This window comes from Hemisphaericaspora subhashii (assembly GCF_019202705.1).
Source record: "Hemisphaericaspora subhashii strain CBS 10753 chromosome Unknown scaffold90, whole genome shotgun sequence".
In the NCBI taxonomy this organism is placed as follows: Eukaryota; Fungi; Ascomycota; class Pichiomycetes; order Serinales; family Debaryomycetaceae; genus Hemisphaericaspora; species Hemisphaericaspora subhashii.
The window spans coordinates 1-19115 of record NW_026057266.1 but is presented as its reverse complement, the minus strand read 5'-3'; the positions used below and the strand labels follow the sequence as shown (position 1 = coordinate 19115).

General features: G+C 34.5%; 8 protein-coding genes across 8 annotated transcripts; 6 read left to right on the top strand and 2 right to left on the bottom strand. All coding sequences in view use genetic code 12, as the record gives it.

Moving 5' to 3' along the window:
• Positions 1–701: 701 nt before the first annotated feature.
• Positions 702–3665, top strand: TFC4 (transcription factor TFIIIC subunit; the record flags this gene model as incomplete). Its single annotated transcript, XM_049405995.1, has 1 exon — positions 702–3665. One exon carries the CDS (start codon positions 702–704, stop codon positions 3663–3665), a length of 2964 nt encoding a protein of 987 aa, XP_049264433.1.
• A 152-nt stretch (positions 3666–3817) lies between these two features.
• J8A68_002263 (RNA-binding protein) lies at positions 3818–4363 on the top strand (the record flags this gene model as incomplete). The annotated part of the gene is made up of 1 exon (XM_049405994.1): positions 3818–4363. One exon carries the CDS (start codon positions 3818–3820, stop codon positions 4361–4363), a length of 546 nt encoding a protein of 181 aa, XP_049264432.1.
• A 4-nt stretch (positions 4364–4367) lies between these two features.
• Positions 4368–5849, bottom strand: J8A68_002262 (alcohol O-acetyltransferase; the record flags this gene model as incomplete). Its single annotated transcript, XM_049405993.1, has 1 exon — positions 4368–5849. One exon carries the CDS (start codon positions 5847–5849, stop codon positions 4368–4370), a length of 1482 nt encoding a protein of 493 aa, XP_049264431.1.
• A 1532-nt stretch (positions 5850–7381) lies between these two features.
• THI6 (bifunctional hydroxyethylthiazole kinase/thiamine-phosphate diphosphorylase) lies at positions 7382–8944 on the top strand (the record flags this gene model as incomplete). Its single annotated transcript, XM_049405992.1, has 1 exon — positions 7382–8944. The coding sequence occupies one exon, from the start codon at positions 7382–7384 to the stop codon at positions 8942–8944; it is 1563 nt and encodes a 520-aa protein (XP_049264430.1).
• A 198-nt stretch (positions 8945–9142) lies between these two features.
• On the top strand, positions 9143–10072 carry J8A68_002260 (metalloendopeptidase; the record flags this gene model as incomplete). Its single annotated transcript, XM_049405991.1, has 1 exon — positions 9143–10072. One exon carries the CDS (start codon positions 9143–9145, stop codon positions 10070–10072), a length of 930 nt encoding a protein of 309 aa, XP_049264429.1.
• A 135-nt stretch (positions 10073–10207) lies between these two features.
• On the top strand, positions 10208–14629 carry KRE5 (Kre5p; the record flags this gene model as incomplete). The annotated part of the gene is made up of 1 exon (XM_049405990.1): positions 10208–14629. One exon carries the CDS (start codon positions 10208–10210, stop codon positions 14627–14629), a length of 4422 nt encoding a protein of 1473 aa, XP_049264428.1.
• Positions 14630–15296: 667 nt separating this feature from the next.
• On the top strand, positions 15297–17141 carry MET13 (methylenetetrahydrofolate reductase (NAD(P)H); the record flags this gene model as incomplete). The annotated part of the gene is made up of 1 exon (XM_049405989.1): positions 15297–17141. The coding sequence occupies one exon, from the start codon at positions 15297–15299 to the stop codon at positions 17139–17141; it is 1845 nt and encodes a 614-aa protein (XP_049264427.1).
• A 1005-nt stretch (positions 17142–18146) lies between these two features.
• J8A68_002257 (uncharacterized protein) lies at positions 18147–19115 on the bottom strand (the record flags this gene model as incomplete). Its single annotated transcript, XM_049405988.1, has 2 exons — positions 18147–18695; positions 18857–19115. Coding segments are annotated over 2 exons (808 nt in total), but the record flags the coding sequence as incomplete, so codon positions are not given.

Here is a 19115-nt window from a genome sequence, read left to right as displayed (position 1 = left end):
GATGTATTATTCTCTAAATTACATTTATATGGCCACCCCCAAGACTCCATCGTATTTCTATCAGATTTATCAACACCACGATGGAAGTTATTAAACAATATCAGTATCAACTACACTCAGTTCTACAACAATATACCCTAGCGCCAATTCCAGATTGAGCACTACACGTAGGTTTCTTGACTTTGCACTCGACTGAATCAAATTGGGGCTAATAACCAAATAGTTAAACTGACCGTATAAAGTTTTATAATAATATGTTTCATTTGGTATTTTATGAACCACTAGAGAAATCGGACCACTTTGTGATTGGGAGTATTTCTTTTGTATTTCTTGGTTTTGATATACAAATCCTTAGTTTTGGGAATAAACAATATTCGAAACTCCCACAATTCAACTGTTCGAACTTCCTTGTAACAAAAAGTATTATTGAATTTGAATATTGACTAAGCCTATCGACGAATACCAAATATTTTTTGACAAAGTTCGACAATGACCATTTATCCTTCCTCCATACTCATCGAAATGTCTAATTACCCCAGATTGAGATCAAACATGTAAAATATCGTTTGTAACATGTAAATTTTCAAACATGCAAAAAATTTCCCAAGGAGAAAAACTGTAATTTGATATTTTGCAAAACATCATCACAACAGAATCATAAACAAGCTTCCAATCAACCAAGACAGTCGACTTCATTAATCATGTCGAACAATGTGTTTGAAACAGAGGAGGGGAAAGGTGTAGTAAATGAAGCCAACTCCCTCCAAAGCATAAATGGTGCCAATCAATTAGAAGACGAAGACCAGCAATTTGATGAGCTTTTGAATGAATTTCAAAACGAAGCAGAACAAGATGATGACAACGAATTTGAAGATCAACAACTAGTATTCGATCAATCAGATGACGATGATGACGATTTCATATTTGGTGATGAATCTGAAGAAGACGATTATGATGAGAATTATAATTTCAAAGATGCTTTAAAAAGTGCTGGGAATTTCCGAGTTAGAAATCGTCGTGAGAAATTATCGACATCGGCTAAATCATATTATAAACGAAAAATGATGCGAGCAGATAATCGAGAATTAGATCCAGAAGTTAGACTGAATCTTTCCAAAGCCAATGAAGCATTTGTTAGAAATGATATACAAGTGGCTCAAAATTTATATCTTGAAGTTATTAAAAAAGATCCGAAAAATTTCAGTGCTTATAAAACATTAGGAGAAATCTATAAACAACAAGGTAAATTAAATGAATGTTGTAATTATTGGCTCTTGGCGGCGAATATTCATCCTTGGGATACACAATTCTGGGGCAATGTTGCCGAATTATCAGCAGAATTAGGACATGTCGATCAAGCCATATACTGCTATGGAAGAGCTATAACGTCAGATGTTAAAAAGAGTGCAAGATATATATTACAAAGAGCTTTACTTTATAAAGAAAGAAGGCAATTCGGTAAAGCTTTAGATGGGCTTCAAAAAGTTAGAATCTTATATCCAGCAGATTCAAATATTATTAAACAATTAGCTAGTGTTTATGTTGAACAAAAGAGATTGAATGATGCTATAAATTTATACATGAAAGTTTTGGATAGTAATATCCACCCTGATCCTGATAATAAAACAAGTTATCCCGCTTTTGGATGGGCTGAGCTTAATATCTTATTAGAATTACATATACAACATCATTCATGGAGAATAGGGTTAAATGTATTGAAGCTTGCATCAAGATGGATCCAAAATAGGACTAATGAAACTTTCTGGGATGAAAATGATGATGATGCAGAATATGATAAGGAAAGAAGACCAGCAATTCTTGCAAAAGTCAAAGATGCAGGTCTAAGAAGAGAAGCAGAATCGAAGTTTTTTGATTTACCTATTGATATTAGATTTAAATTGGGTAGTTTGAGGTTAGGGTTAGGACAGAAGGAAGAAGCAATTCATCATTTTGATTTCTTGCTTGAAGATGAAGAAGATATTGCCGATTTACATTTCGATGCCGGGAAAGCTTTGGAAGAACATGGATATCATGAAGAAGCGTTAACTTTCTTAACCAGAGCCACATTAAATGACGAGTTTAATGAAAGTCCAGAATTGATTAATTTGTTAGGGAAATGTTTCTTTGAAGTCGGGGATTATTCACAAGCCAAACAGGCATATGAAACATTGTTAGAAAATGAACCAACTAATCTTGATTTCAAATTAGCATTGGCTGAAACTCTCTACCATTTGGGAGATGATGAAAAGGCACAAATATTAATCAAGGAAGTACAAACGGCGAATAATATGCTGAAAGAACGGAAAGGGGATCAAGTTGAAGATATTTTCGAAGAAGATGAAGAAGAAACAAATAATCTCTCGTTAATTAAAACCCAGATCAGATTACGACCAAAGTCGGCCAAGTTAACTGAACAAGAAAGACTGGAAATCGAAAATCTCGCCACCAGGAAAGTTTTGGAAAAGTTTGGTCGTATGGAAAGATTAGAAGAATCTATTAATTCAGGTGATAAAACTGCCGTTGCCGCTTGGATGCAACTAGCAGCACCATTAATTGAAATGTTCACCAGTGTCAAGAATTTCTTTCCTAAGGATAAAAATAGAGAATTCAAGGGGATTGTCTTATATAGAAGAAAGAAGGGGATGAATATTGATGAAAGATTAGCAAGAGCGTATAACTTATTGGAGGGTATAACGCAAGATGAAAACTATTCCAGACACACATTGACAGCAAAGACTGAATATAGAGGACTTACATATGACCAATGGTTCTATATTTTCGCACAATATGCAATCCTAGTTTCTAAATTTGAAAAGAATAATGAATATGCCAATGAAATTGTCGATATTGCAATGGCAGGAAGTGTTTTTATCCAAGATAAGAAAAAAGAAGCATTTTTGAAGTTGCTAAAGTTGATGATTGGAATAGAGAACGATGAACACAATACCACGGTTGTTAGTTATATCAGATATTTCTTGGTCACCAATCAGTTTTCACCATTTGTGTGTAGATTATTCTTTTGTTGTTTTTCATCGGGTGTTTATCCATGGGAAACTTTCACCAGTTATAACCATCAGAAATTTTTCTTACGTCAATTAAAGGCTTATGATTCATGTGCTTTGAAAAAGAAGATTACTGGTATGGCAATGGTAACAGCTGATGTTAAGAATGTGAAATTGACAAAAGATCATCCTGATTTATTATATCTTTATGCTAATTTACTTGGTGGTAGTAGAAGTTATCTGTCTTCATTAGTATATCTTAACAGGGCATACAAGAGATACAACCAAGATCCTATGATCTGTTTAGTTATGGGGTTGTTGCATGTTCATCGTGCCATGCAACGATTGAGTTCTAATAGACATATTCAATTACTTCAAGGAATAAGTTATATCCTAGAATATCGTGACATTAGAGCAAAAGGTGCTACAAAATATGAATTACAAGAAATAGAATATAATTTGGCAAGACTTTTCCATATGTTAGGGTTGACATCACTTGCTGTTCCTCATTATGATAAAGTTTTGGCCATGCATGATGAATTTATTGATGACCCTGATTATGACTTACTGTTTGATGCGGCGTACAATTTGTCTTTGATTTATAATATTAGTGGAAACTCACAATATGCCAGAGAATTAACTGAAAGGTATTTGACTGTATAAATTATGTAGACTCTTAATGTAATATATTGTAATATAACTCCGTTTTTTTGCAACCAGAGCTTGTACAAGGTTGAGGGAAAAAAATCTAAAATTTTCAAAATTGTCAAACCTCCTCATCTCATTGGAAAACAGACACAACTCGATACACAACAATGGTTAGAATAAAACAGAGATACATCCTATTCGATATCTTATATGCTCCATCAGCTGATGATAGAATTACATCAAGAGAAGATTTCAATGAATTCAGTCAATCTGAACTGAATGCATTGCTTTCATTACATCAATCATCACCATCATCAATAAGTCAAAAAGCCCTAGTTCTGGCTATACGGAAAAGTTTACAAACGCATTTTGGAGATTTCGGAGTAGGATGTGCAGGAATGCAATTGCAAGTTAAATATTTTTCCAATAAGACATCTACAGGAATAGTTCGATGTGGTAGAGGTCATTTTGAATTGGTGGTGGCTGCACTTGCTTTGATTCAAAGAATAGAAGATCAAAATGTGATAATACGATGTACACATGTAAGTGGAACGATTAAAAAGTGCGAACAATATTCTATTAAAAAAACTAAAGAGTTGATGCATTTGGTTAGCAGAAGTGAAAAACAAGGTATATCTAAATGGATGTCTAGTTTTAAGGAGAGTGATGATATAAATATAATATCAGATCATGATCGAGATGATGACAATTAGAAGCTTATTTTTCCTTTGAAAAATCTCGAAGCTTGGTTTGGAATTGATTAGCAAATAAATCAATGGCTTTTTTGCCATGCAATTGGTATTCTTCAAACTCTGGCAAATAACCAAATACCACCGTTAATTCATTGTCTGGAGTCGTTGTCATGTTAAGAATGAAATTATATACCAATCCAGTATTCAGGGCAAAGAAAATTTTTTCAAATTTGAATTCATCATTTGAATTCTCAATCTTCCCAAGATTGGAGATAGTCAAAGAGAAACGACCACCAACCTTACCTAACTTCTTTCTAAAGAAATCCCAACAATTTATATAGTTGTACATACCAATAATTTTGAATGAAGCTTTGCTTTTGATGTTTTCCCGCAATTTTTTATGAAATTTCTTCATTGATTCAAGAGGTTTTCGTTTAATAGGAGGTAAAATAATTTGATCACCACAAACCATCGTCCCATATTTGAAGTTTCTAATATCCTCAGAATAATACCTTCTTCCATTAATAGCTACAAGGGAGCTTGTAGAAAATTGTGTTGAAGGATCAACAGCTTTGAAAATGGTCTCTTCAAGAGATTGTAAGCAAAGGATATCAAAATATGCTGACAATGTGATTTTATGTAATCTACAATAATCAATCATTTTTGATACTTCACTAGATGAAAAGTTGAAAATTTTGAACTTTGTTTGCAATACTCTTTCTACTCTATTCTTGGTATAGAAAAGAGGATGGGTCAGTAGTTCCAAGTTTTCATTTGCATCGGAGAGTAACCGTAATGTTGAAGCCCAGGATACAAAATCCGAGAGACCGGGAATGTATGTCTCTAGATAATGTCTAACGACTTTTGCATATGAAGGAATGTATAAATCTGTCAATGTTTCAACTGGTGGTAAGATTTTCTCAGGCAAGTATTCAAAGTCTCTCTTATAGTCAAATAATACTTCAACATGATCAATAACTGCCAATGATAACTCTTTGGTTAAATCCTTATGAAATTGAACAGCCGATAAACCATCATAATGAGAATGATCAACGTAGACACAAACGTATTGGTCTCCACCAACTTCTTCAAACACAATAATTCTCCATAATGGTAAATTCACATTCATCTTTAATGTGAGCATATTAACTTCTTCTAATGTAGTTGCATCAAACTGTTCAATCTGGCGAAAGCTTACGACGTCTGAAAACTTAATCTTCTCCACACATCTAACTTCATAATCCATACCATTCACTTGAGCACTACTATCATCATTATCCTTAAAGAAATTAAGCGTAAACCAACTATTGTTTCTAATCATAGATTGTAATGCATTTGACAACAACTCTTTGGAAAATCGTTTATTATATTTTGCAGTAATACTGAAATTAGAATAATATCCTTCAGTACATCTACAAATATAATATCGTTCATTAAACTCTGGCTTTCTCCTATGCTGTGCCTTGACCATCTCTTCTTCTTCTAAAGCTTTTGGATCTTGTTCCATTTTCTATTAACTTTTGATTTCAAACACTAATAGCCTCCTTTTATAAATCAGCCCGTAATCCTCTCTTGAGGTATTTTAAATTTGAAACTTTTAATTAAAATTAATTTAATTGCAAAACTTCGCCCTGTGTAATAAATTTTTATAAATCCCGCAAAAATTTTTTAATAAATAATAATTAATTGTACCTATTTTTATGAAAAAAATGAGCGATTTTTACGAAACAACAATTACGACAACCTGTAATGAAGTTTAAAGATTTGAACAAAAAGGATAGGGGAAAGCAAAGTAATTTATAGTTCAGCAACGGGACCCCCCAGTTTTCTTAACTCCGCATGAGTCATAAGGATATCTGGGGACTAAGGGAGCACACCTGAAAAAATCTTGTCTCTTTTCGGTATTGTTTAAAAATTCTGAGGTTACATGTTTTTGACGCATGTAAGCCTCGCTCATCTACCGGGGCTTGATTTCTTGATTTCTTTTTAATATGGGCGTGTTCGTACGTCACCACTGAATCTGAAGTCTCGATTATGTTCCCTTACTTAAATAAATGATTCTAAAATGGGTTATGGGAAAGTTGCAAAAAAGAAGAAAATTGTTTATGTGAATGCTTCACTAAAACTGAAAAGATATAAGACTCTAGATAATATTAAATCAGGATCCCGTTGGTAATAAAGAGGTTTCTAATTTGGATTCTATTTTTCTAAAGGTTATATAGTACTGTAAAAGAGGAATCCTCACTTTCTAAATTGCATATACACCCGTCTTCAGAAGAAGCTCAAGATGAAGATGTCGTCATGTTTAAGAAAAAGTTTGGACAATAAAGACTACTTGCATGGTAGAAAATACAAGTTTCCTTCAATATTTTAACTAATTTGACTTGCATGTAACTGTTGATTGATCTTTCCAAGAGATATCGGCTACATTTCGAACTGAAGATCTCACTAGCTAATTGAATGCTCGGTATTTAGATCGTAGCTTCTCATTTCAAACGACATTCTAAAAAGCTCGATGATAAAGCCATTGACAAGGTACAAAAGCAAGTAGTCTGTGGCAAATGATGCATAAAAAAGCGCAATTTATTGGTTTGAATCTTGAGTTGTGAAAATATTGATACATGTACATGCACATGTACCTAGCCACAAGTCTCATGCATATGAGTAGCGGATCTATGCAAGGTGAATTGGCATTCTTTACAACAAAACTTCTATTAGAATCCTGACAAGAGAGGGGTTTTATTGTGCTACCAAGTGGGATTGTATGGATGAGAGTACAGTGACCTGGTAGAAGAGCTTTAAACAATGATTAAACAGTAGCTTTCTTTGAGGTCTCGAGGGAGATGGATCATGGTTCACATCAACAAATCATAGCATTTACAGGCTCCGATCTAACAAATCCCTCTAAGCGCATATTCTCTTATGCGCATTGGAATTTTTTTCTCATTACTTCGGACAGATCTTGGATGAAAACTTGAACAGAAAGATTCTCAAGTCTATATAATCTCTTCTTCCTTGATTTATAGTCAATTAGCAACTATGAGCCAAGCAGTTGATTACTCCTTATATTTGGTAACCGATTCTACCATGATCCCTGAATCATGCACGTTTTTGGGTCAGGTAGAACAAGCAATTGACAATGGAGCCACCATAATTCAATTACGAGAAAAATCACTTTCAACCTTAGATTTCATCGAAAGAGCCGAGAAAGTCCACGAATTGACTAAGAAAAGGGGAATTCCTTTAATTATCAACGATAGAGTCGATGTTGCTCTTGCAATCGATGCTGAAGGTGTTCATGTGGGTCAAGACGATATGCCAGCCAAATTGGTCAGAAAACTTATCGGAAATGATAAGATCTTGGGGGTCACATGTTCTGTTCCATCTGAAGTTGAAGCAGTTATTGAAGAAGGCATTGCAGACTATGTTGGGTTGGGAACTGTTTATAAGACTGAAACTAAGAAGAATGTTACTGACCCTGAAGGAACTGGTCCTATTGGAGTTAGAAAAATGCTTCAAGTTTTACACAGATATAATTCGATCAAGGAGAATAAAAGAATCTCGTCTGTTGCTATTGGTGGTATCAACCATTCGAATGCGGACAAAGTTATGTATCAGTGTTCAATACCAGGCCAAGCCATAGATGGTGTCGCAGTAGTTTCGTGTATCATGGCAAATGAGGACGCAGGTAAAGCAACAAGAGAATTGCTTGTTATAATCAAGTCAAAGCCAATATGGGTAAATGACACAACTGATGGTAGAGAATCTGACGTCAGGCGTGTGATAGCTCAATTGACAGAATCTCACCCATTAGTTCACCATATTACAAACAACGTTGTAAAGAATTTTAGTGCAAATGTCACTTTAGCAATAGGCGCTTCTCCAATTATGTCTGAATTACCTGCAGAATATGAAGAATTTGCTTCTGGAATCCCTAATATTGGTCTTTTGTTAAACTTGGGTACTCCAACTGATGAATTAATGGCGGTGTTTAAGCACGCGATATTGGTTTATAACAAATATGGTAAACCAATAGTCTTTGATCCTGTCGCATGTGGTGCTACCCAAGCAAGATTGGAACGTTGCAGAATTTTGTTGAATACTGGTCAATTTACTGTCATCAAAGGAAATGTAGGCGAAATAATGGGTATTTGGAAGTTAACCAGTTCGTATAAGGCGTCCGATTCCGATGATTCATTGATGAGAGGCGTTGACTCTGTTGCAAAATTAACCCCAGAGCAAATAGTTGAAATAGGAAAGAAAGTTTCTATCGACTTCAAAACCATGGTTGTAATCACAGGACCAGAGAACTATATGATTCAAGACGATAAGGCTTTTGTAGTTCCAGGAGGAAGTAAGCTCATGGGTTTAGTTACTGGGTCTGGTTGTTCATTGGGTAGCACCATTGCTGCCTTTTTGGCAGCCAAAGCGGATGGCAAGGAAATGATAGGAAATTCGTTTGACGCTTTCAAAGCTGTTGTTAACGCAGTGCGTCTTTACAATACCGCTGGTTCTGAAGCAGCTACCAGATCCGAGACTCCTGCAAGTTTCATGATCGATTTTGTTGATCAATTGTATAAACTTACAAATGGAACCAGTTAGAAAGATGATACGATTTTTAGTGTTACCACGGACATACAAAGACGCACCATTTCGAGCCTGTTTGCCACCACACTATTTTTTGTCGGCCGATATAATTTGAGTTATGATGCGAAATAATCAAATTTTAATTGTAGAAATTTAATTAGTAATTTTATATCAAGTTTCTAATTACACTGTAGATCAAGCCAATAAGCAGAGATGGTTCTCAAAGGTTATGGGAGTTATAACAAAGGGACGAAGCAACCAAATAAACCATCTCCAGTATCCAACATAGGTAGGATAGGTAGTTTAAATCGATATCCTGACAAAGAGTACGCGAATTCTTTATTACACGATGTGGCAAAATTAGTGGCACCAATAATTCATGAGAATAATTTCAAGGTTGGTACTTTATGTGAGATGTTTCCCAATGATCCAAACCTATTAGGATTGAATGTGAATCGAGGTCAAAAGATCTTACTTCGGTTGAGATATCATTCAAATGATAGATCGTTTTATCCAATGAGTGATATCGTTGGAACATTCTTACATGAATTAACACATAATTTATATGGAGCTCATGATCAAAAGTTTTATGATTTCTTGGATAAGTTAAAGAAGAGATTTGAAGAAATTCAATATGGTGGTGGAGCGAATATGAACTATAGATGCGAAGAAGAGAGGTTGGGATCAAAGTATGATGCATTTTCGAATGCTGCAACGATTAGAGACAAGAGACTTAAGGAGTTAAGTAAACCCAAGTATAAAGCAGAAGTAAGAGTCTTGGGTCTGGGTTCATCGTTGGGACCAGGAAAGGCACGTCCGACGAATACCGGTCCAATAGACCCTGTACAAAAACAAAGGCAACTTCGTCTTCTAATGCTTGAGGCTGCCGAGCGACGTCAAAGGGATTCCAAATGGTGCCATAGTGAGGCTGTTGGGAAGGAAGAAGTACCAGACGATGCGGATCTCGATATAATTGAAATTGGTGATGATGATGATGATGGTGACAACGGAAGTGCAAGGAAAGTACAAAAAGTACAAAATGACTCAAATAAGACAAATGTAAAGGAAGTAGTCGATTTAACTAAAGACGAAGAGAATGACAATAAACTTGTAGATAATGAAATAGTAGTTATAGATGGATAGTGTATAGGTTCCATGCAACTAGAATGTTAATAAATTTATATTGTGCTGGACACGTAGAAAATTTCACAACATGCCACTGCAGCATCATCATCTTCTTTGTACCTCCTTCTCTCCACCATATTGAAATAAAGTATCATGTTAACTCAATGGCTCTATATCGTTGGTTGGATAAGCTTTCTACTGTTTACTTACGCTTATAATTCAATTCCAAAGGATCAGATATTGAAAATTGAAGTAGAAGCAACTTGGAAAGAAACCAACTTTTATGTGAATTTATTAGAAAGTATTTCAGGCTATGACGAATCATTGTATGTTCCGACAATTGAATTGCTTTTTGGTTTATTTGAAGATAGTGAAGATATCGACTTAACTGACACATCTGAAGAGACTATTTATTCTAATGTGTTGGAAAAGCTTTCATTAAGTCCTACTCAGAGGAGTTTTATTGATTTCAATATTGTGAATAAAGTCCATATACCTCGAGTAATTTCCCATTATGAATATTACAATAAAGAAATATTACCTCAATTTAAGCATAGATTGGTAACTGAATGCTCTCGTGATTCCTTTGGAAATATAGTAGAAACAGACAAGCAAGGTAATCATCAAACGTGGCTACTCTATAATGATAAATTATATTGCTCTGGAAATGACTTATTTGCCCTTCAAACTGATAAAACCACAGAAGCTCAATTACTACCTTTTGATAGAGTTATTGGTCACAACAGAGAGGCACCTTTATTGATTCTATATGGAAACCCAATTTCTTCACTGACAAAGCAATTTATTATGCCATTATATCAGGATGCTCAAGCTGGAAAGATCCGATTTGTTTGGAGATATATTCCCCAGTACAAGAAAGCTTTGGATAGTCTAACTGGCTACGGAGTTGAGCTCAGACTAAAGGATAAGGATTACTATATTAATATGGATAAGCTTGCAACACAGATTAAATATGATTTAAAAAAAAACTTTGCGAAAATCAACAATTCCAACGAATTGATTCTGGTTGCAAAGGATTCCTTGAAAGACATTGGGATTAGATTTTCTTCGTTCGTATTATCAAATAGGGACAAGATTCCAAAGTATGAACTTCTAAATACCCTCCTCGGTGATTTCCCCAAGTTTATTCCATATATTAGCAAGCTTTCGGCGTTGACAAACTTTGAAGATGTAAAGTCGAAAGCAATCGAAAATGAGAAAAAAGGACTTTCAAAAGAATCGTATGGATTCTACATCAATGGCTCACCAATACATCCACTTGAATTAGACGTGTTTAAAATCATATCAAAATTGAAAACAGAATTGAATACAATTGAAGAACTTATTAAATTGGGGTTCAACTCCATTCAATCCAAATTATTAATCACCAAATTCGCCTTACTTTCAGCTGTCAAACAATCACAATTCAGAAGTGGAAACACCTTAATGGGAAACAATGAAAACCGATTCCGGATATTCGAACATTCTTTTGATAAATCGAATCCTACAAAAGGTGGTGTATTATTTTTCAATGATATTGCAAGGGATCAAACATATGAAGAATATGAGACAGATCCAATTCAAGCATATTTAGGTGCTGGTTCATACAAACTTAAACCAAATCAAATTCCTGCCTTGAAGGAGAATATCCACGATTTGGTATTCGCGGTTAATTTTGGTAGTAAGAATCAATTACGAGTTTTCTTCACATTATCGAAGATTATTTTAGATAATGGTATTCCACAACAAGTTGGGATTCTTCCATTAATTGGTGAGGATCCATTGGATAAGGAATTGGCTGATTCCTTTTTCTATATTGCTAGTAAATCGGATTCTAAGGAGGCTTTGGCATTTTTGTACAAGTATCTTGAGTCAAAAAATCAAGATGAAGTGGACGAATTGGTCAGGCTTGTGAAAAGAGACTCGAGAGACATATTAGAATATGACCATGAGTCGGTATTGGAGCTATTTAGTATTTCGCAACCATCGGTGATTTTCAATGGTGTTATCAATGATTTAGCTTCTCCTAATTGGCAAATAAGTATGGGGAAACAAATAGCACAAGATATTGGAGTGATCAAGAATCGCTTAGGACAAGGTGGTATCCAAGGCTCTTTGAAGGAATTGTTATATTCTAATGCAAAGCCGGAAAGAAATTTAAGAATAGTTCCTTTAGAACCTAGTGAGATTTTGTATAAAGCTATTGACAGGGAGTTGATTCAAAATTCAGTTACATTTAGGACAATAGATAGACTGGAAGGAGTGGGTGGTACTTTTTGGTTGGTTTCTAGATTTAACAAGAAAGAAATGTTTGATCAATTGGTTCTATTGTTGAAGTTACTTAAAACTCAAAATATTCAAATCAGAGTTATCAATACCGGAGGAACGTTTGAAGAACTTGAAACGCTACAAAAGAAGTTTAAGTTGAATCTTTTGGCAAGTCTGGATATCGACAATATCATCAACATCATTGATTCAATTAAAATTGACAACTCAAAAGAGATTTTGAATCCAGAAGTCACCAAATTGTTAGCGAAGAAGCATCTTCCGGTACATCATTCATTTATGCTTTTCAATTCCAGATATTTTAGAATCGATAAGAAATTTTCTTTGGATGAATTAAACCAAATTATTGAATATGAATATTCCCAACGTTTAAATTTATTAAAGGACATAGTTGAAACATATCCCGATAAATTTGATTATAAACTTCTTCAAGAGTTCAATAGTCAGACTTCAGGTTTAGATAATCTAGATTGGTTCGATTTGGTATGTTCCATAGTCACCAAATCTTTTCATGTTGATGATAAATTATTTGTCGTGGATGTTAACCGATTTGACTTCAGTTCAGTAGATATGAGTAATTCATTTGAAGTGGATGAATACAACCAAAATAATCCAGTGGATGTGTTATTGATTTTGGACCCCATGCAGGAATATTCTCAAAAGGTGGTTAGTATAGTACTGTCCATTAGGGATTTGGAATTTGTTAATATCCGAATCTTATTACAACCACAGATAAACAACGAAGAAATTGGTATTGGCAGGTTTTACAAGGGATCATATCCTTCATCTCAAATAAAATTTGATGATAAAGGTAGGTGGTTGCAAAGACACCCGGTCGAATTCGACATGTTGCCCGGTGACGAGAGCTTGGCAGTGGAATTGGATGTGCCAAATAAATGGATAGTAAGTTCAAAGAATGCTTCACCTGGTGTTACAATGGACAATATTAATTTTTCTACTTTAGAGAATAGTTCCATAGTTGCCAAATATGAACTAAAGAATATTTTGATTGAAGGTTATGCAAGGGATATTCATACAGGAAGAACCCCTGATGGATTGCTGTTGGAATTAACTAATAGTAATATTAGTACCGATACATCTGTTATGTCTAGTTTAAATTATTTCCAAATCAAGGCAAATCCTGGAATATGGAAATTGAGTGCCAAGCCAGACCAGTATGCTCTTTTATCTGCTTCCGAGAATAAACATGATCCAAATGCCGAACCAAAAGATTATGAAGTTGTTTCAATTTTCAGTCTCGCTGGAAGGGATATACATACAAGAGTCTCTACCTTGGATGAAAAGGAAGTAGAAATCAAAGAATCAAAGAAAGTGACTCGGAAACATGCTGATATTAATATTTTCACTATTGCTGGTGGAAAAGAGTATGAAAAGCTTTTGAGTATTATGATTGCTTCTGTTAGAAAGCATAACACTAAGCTGGTCAGATTTTGGATATTGGATAACTATATTTCACCTGGTTTCAAGCAAGTCATGCCTCTTTTGGCTGAAAAGTACAATATTGAATATGAATTCATTAGTTATAAATGGCCCAACTTTTTAAGAAAGCAAAAGGAAATACATCGTACAATTTGGGGATATAAGATTTTATTTTTGGATGTTTTATTCCCTCAAGATTTAGATAAGATTATATTTATAGATGCTGATCAAATTTGCCGAACAGATTTAACTGAATTAACTGATATCGATCTTGAAGGTGCCGCTTATGGATTTACTCCAATGTGTGATTCACGAAAAGAAATGGATGGGTTTAGGTTTTGGAAATCTGGATATTGGTCAGAGGTATTGAAAGATGATTTGAAATATCATATCAGTGCATTGTATGTGGTTGATTTGAAGAGATTCCGTGAAATACATGCTGGAGATCGATTAAGATCACATTATCAGAAACTTTCTTCGGATCCTAATTCATTAAGTAACTTAGATCAAGATTTACCTAACAATATGCAAAGACTGATCAAGATCTTTAGTTTGCCACAGGAATGGTTATGGTGTGAAACATGGTGTGGGGATGAAAGTTTAAAGAATGCTAAGATGGTTGATCTTTGTAATAATCCGTTAACTAAGGAAAACAAATTAGATGTGGCAAGAAGATTATTACCTGAATGGATAGAGTATGAAAGCGAGACTCATGAATTATTTGAAGAAGCAGGCAAAAGGCAACTTGATCAAGTAGACCCTGAGTTGGAAGAGGAAGAGGAAAACGATGCTCTGAATATGGGTCAGGTAGAAGACGATGAAGATGAATTCTATCATGATGAATTGTAGAGTATATAGAGATTATAGTAATGTATTTGAGCACATAAATAGAGATCTGATTCTCCTGTCCGGGGTTTGCGTGGGAAAATTTGTTAAGAGTACAAAGTCAATTTTGACAGGAGAAATAAATTTTAATTATTTTTTTGATTCGTTTATAATTACACTAAAATGGTTTAAGGGTTTTACTATACGATATTGACCGAAGAAGAAAGCACATCTGTATGTTGAGTAACTCTAATCAGAATAGATCTAATTATCAAATCTAGATCAATTCTATTTCTTTAATGTAATTATAGATGACGTTGAATAAGAATTGTAAATAAAGAAGTTTAACGTCATATGTAGAATAGAATTGATGAAGCAGAATGACTCAATCCAATCAAATTATAAACTAAAGTTAGAAAAATCACATGATCTTAGGTTATCTTTACGACGAAACAGAAAAAAAGGACCCAAAAAAAAAAAATTTATTGTTAATTACACAAAAAAGAAATTACAGAATACCTGAATCGGCCTCTGTCATAACTCTTTGAACAATACATACATACTTAGTTATACAACAGTCCTAATAAATAATTTTTTACTTTTTCTTGAAATTTTTTTTGTTCATTTTCACTTTCATTCTTTTCCTTTCAATCCAACAACAGCTACATAAGAGAGAGAGATAAAGGAGAAAATGAAGATATCTAAGAAGTTAGAACAAGCTCATTCAGGGCCACATGCTCCTCCAGCAACGTTTTCATTTGAATTCTTTGTTCCAAAGACTTCTCAAGGGGTACAAAATTTATATGATAGAATGGATAGAATGTATGATTTAAATCCAGTATTCATAGATATTACTTGGAACGCAGGTGGAAGATCTTCTAGTTTAACTAATGAAATGGTTTACACTGCTCAATCTGCTTTAGGTTTAGAAACTTGTATGCATTTAACCTGTACTAATATGAAGGTCGAATTAATTGATGAAGCTTTAGATAAAGCGTTTAAATCTGGTTGTCAAAATATTTTGGCATTAAGAGGTGATCCACCTTTGGATGGATCTGAATCTACTGGAGATTTCAAATATGCAAAGGATTTAATTGAATATATTCGTAAGAAATATGGTGATCATTTTAATATTGGTGTTGCCGGTTATCCTGAAGGACATCCTGAAGAACAAAGCGCTACCAAAACTTTAGAATATTTAAAAGATAAATGTGATGCTGGTGCTGATTTCATAATTACTCAAATGTTTTATGATGTTGATAATTTCATTCAATGGTGTTCAAAAGTACGTAAAGCTGGTATTGAAATTCCAATTATTCCTGGTATTATGCCAATTTCAACTTATGCTGCATTTGTTAGAAGAGCTAAATGGTCAGAAATTGCTATTCCTCCACATTTCTTAGAAGCTTTAGATCCAATTAAAGACGATGATTATTTAGTTAGAGAAAGAGGTACTGAATTAGTAAGTGATATGTGTACTAAATTAATTGAATCTGGATTTGTTAATCATTTACATTTTTATACTATGAATTTAGAAAGAGCTACTGTTATGATTTTAGAAAAATTGAATCTTATTGAAGCAGTCAAATCTCATGATGTTGCAGGTGCAAGTGAATTGCCTTGGAGAAAATCTTTAAATCCAGAAAGATCAAAAGAATCAATTCGTCCAATTTTCTGGCAAAATAGAAAATATTCTTATGTTACAAGAACTGCTACTTGGGATGAATTTCCAAATGGTAGATGGGGTGATTCTAGATCTCCAGCTTTTGGTGACATTGATTTATGTGCTAGTGAATTATTAAGACAATCTCCAAAGAGAGCTCTTGAATTATGGGGAACCCCACAAAATTTGAAAGATTTATCTAACATCATTGTTAGTTACTTAAAGGGAGATTTGAAGGCTTTACCTTGGTCTGATGGTCCAGTTGGGGATGATACCAAGATTATTGTTGACGATTTGGTTAGATTAAATGAACGTGGATTCTTCACTATGAATTCTCAACCAGCTTTAAATGCAATTAAATCTTCAGAAAAAGTATTTGGTTGGGGTCCAAAGAATGGTTATGTTTATCAAAAACAATATCTTGAATTCTTCTGTCATAAAGACTTAATTCCAAAGTTATTATACAAGATTGATCAATATAATTCTTCTCAGGGTGATGCTTCATGTTCTCTTATTTCCTATTATGCAGTTGACAAGGATGGGAACTTGACTACTAATTGCAGAGATGATGATATTAATGCAGTTACATGGGGTGTCTTCCCAGGAGAAGAAATCTTACAACCAACAATTGTTGAAAAGACTTCATTCTTAGCATGGAAAGATGAAGTTTATCGATTATTCATGGAATGGGCTAAAGTTATTGGAAGTTCATTGGCTGGTGCTGATTCCGAAAAAGCAGCCACTTTTGCTGAATTGATGACTACATTCAGTAATGAATTTGTTTTGTGCAATATTGTCAACAACGATTTCATTGATGAGAATTCAACCATCTTCAAATTGATTGAAGAATTGGAAGTTTCAGAACTTGCTTGATTTTTTTTATTGTTATTTTTATTAAAAGAAAATGTTTTTAATTCACTTTTTTACGCAGGGATAAAGTATAGACGAATGGGACACTCAACATGTTCCCAAAAAGATGAGGAAAGATTCTTACATTCAACATAGTAAGGTTCTTTCCAATGATGCATTGATTTTTTTTTTATTATTATTTTTATTATTATTATGTGATTATTCAAAACCCTCCATTCAAAATGCGTTTCCAAGAATTTTTTGATGATGATATATTATATTTTGGTGTTTTTAAAACTGGTTACGGGTGTGGTGTTTTTTTGTTATGTGTTTTTGCATATTAGAAGAGATTTTACTTCTTTTCTGTAATTATTCCCAGTGGGATATGTTATAAGAAAAGCAAGTATGGCTCTTTTAGTTATTTTTTACGGTATTCATTTCAACAGAGAGTATAAATTTTATTTTGTTATTTATTTTTAAGGTTAATTAGAAATAGCTGTTTCCTTGTGTATAGAAAGTGGCATCCTCAACGGTATGATTGTTTTTATTGTATATATATATATAATTCAATACAAAAAGAATTAGAGTATAAAACGTTAAATCTTTGTGTAAATTTCAATATGTAGAGTATTGCAAGTGGGACAAGTATTGCTCACTGATAGTTTCATAATTGATAATCTTATGTGATTTCTATCTTACTGGTTGCCAAAAAAATAAGTATGGATAGTTAAATCTACTGTAGAGTGTGAAACAAACCGATCTTGACCTTGACAAGTCAAAGAGGACGATCAAAATAACTTTTACAGATGTTAACAATTATAAAAGAGAACAATAAACATAAAAAAATACAATAATATATTAAAGTAACGAAACGAAATAATGGCATAAATTACAATCCATTTAAAGTCATATGGAAAAGTACATTCAAAAATGTAGATATAGCGAAAGAATAATTAACAATTTTTTGTTTTAATGTAGTAATCCTTGGGGTTTTTATCTTGCATAGTAATAAATATTCACAAAATCAGCTTATAACAAAGCTAAGAAAGCAGCAACAACGAACCCGGAGAATTCTTTTCTAATGTGAATAGAACCAGCACCGCCATCATAGATCGCCAGTGGAGTTGCAGTAATCACGGCTGAAGAAGGGCCTGGAATTTCTCCTCCTTCTTCTTCTATCGATGGTGTTCTGGAATCTTCAGGACCGTCTTCAGCGGTTGGTTGAGGTGGTGCGACTGGTTCGGCAGGTTCTTCAGGTCCATCTTCAGTAGGTTCTTCTGGTACAACTGGTTCGGCAGGTTCTTCAGGTCCATCTTCAGTAGGCTCTTCAGGTACGACTGGTTCGGCAGGTTCTTCAGGTCCATCTTCAGTAGGCTCTTCAGGTACGACTGGTTCGGCAGGTTCTTCAGGTCCATCTTCAGTAGGCTCTTCAGGTACGACTGGTTCGGCAGGTTCTTCAGGTCCATCTTCAGTAGGCTCTTCAGGTACGACTGGTTCGGCAGGTTCTTCAGGTCCATCTTCAGTAGGTTCTTCTGGTACAACTGGTTCGGCAGGTTCTTCAGGTCCATCTTCAGTAGGCTCTTCAGGTACGACTGGTTCGGCAGGTTCTTCAGGTCCATCTTCAGTAGGTTCTTCAGGTGGAACAACTGGTTCTGGTTCAGTTGGTTCAGGTTCAACTGGTTCTGGTTCAGTGGTTGGTTCGGTTGGAACAACTGGTTCTGGTTCAGTTCAGTTGGCACAACTGGTTCTGGTTCAGTGGTTGGTTCGGTTGGAATAACTGGTTCCGGTTCAGTTGGTTCAGGTTCTTCAGGTCCATCTTCAGTAGGCTCTTCAGGTGCTGCAACTGGTTCTGGTTCAATTGGTTCAGGTTCAACCGGTTCTGGTTCAGTGGTTGGTTCGGTTGGAACAACTGGTTCTCGTTCAGTGGTTGGTTCAGTTGGCACAACTGGTTCTGCTTCAGTGGTTGGTTCAACTGGTTCAACTAGTTCAGGTTCAACT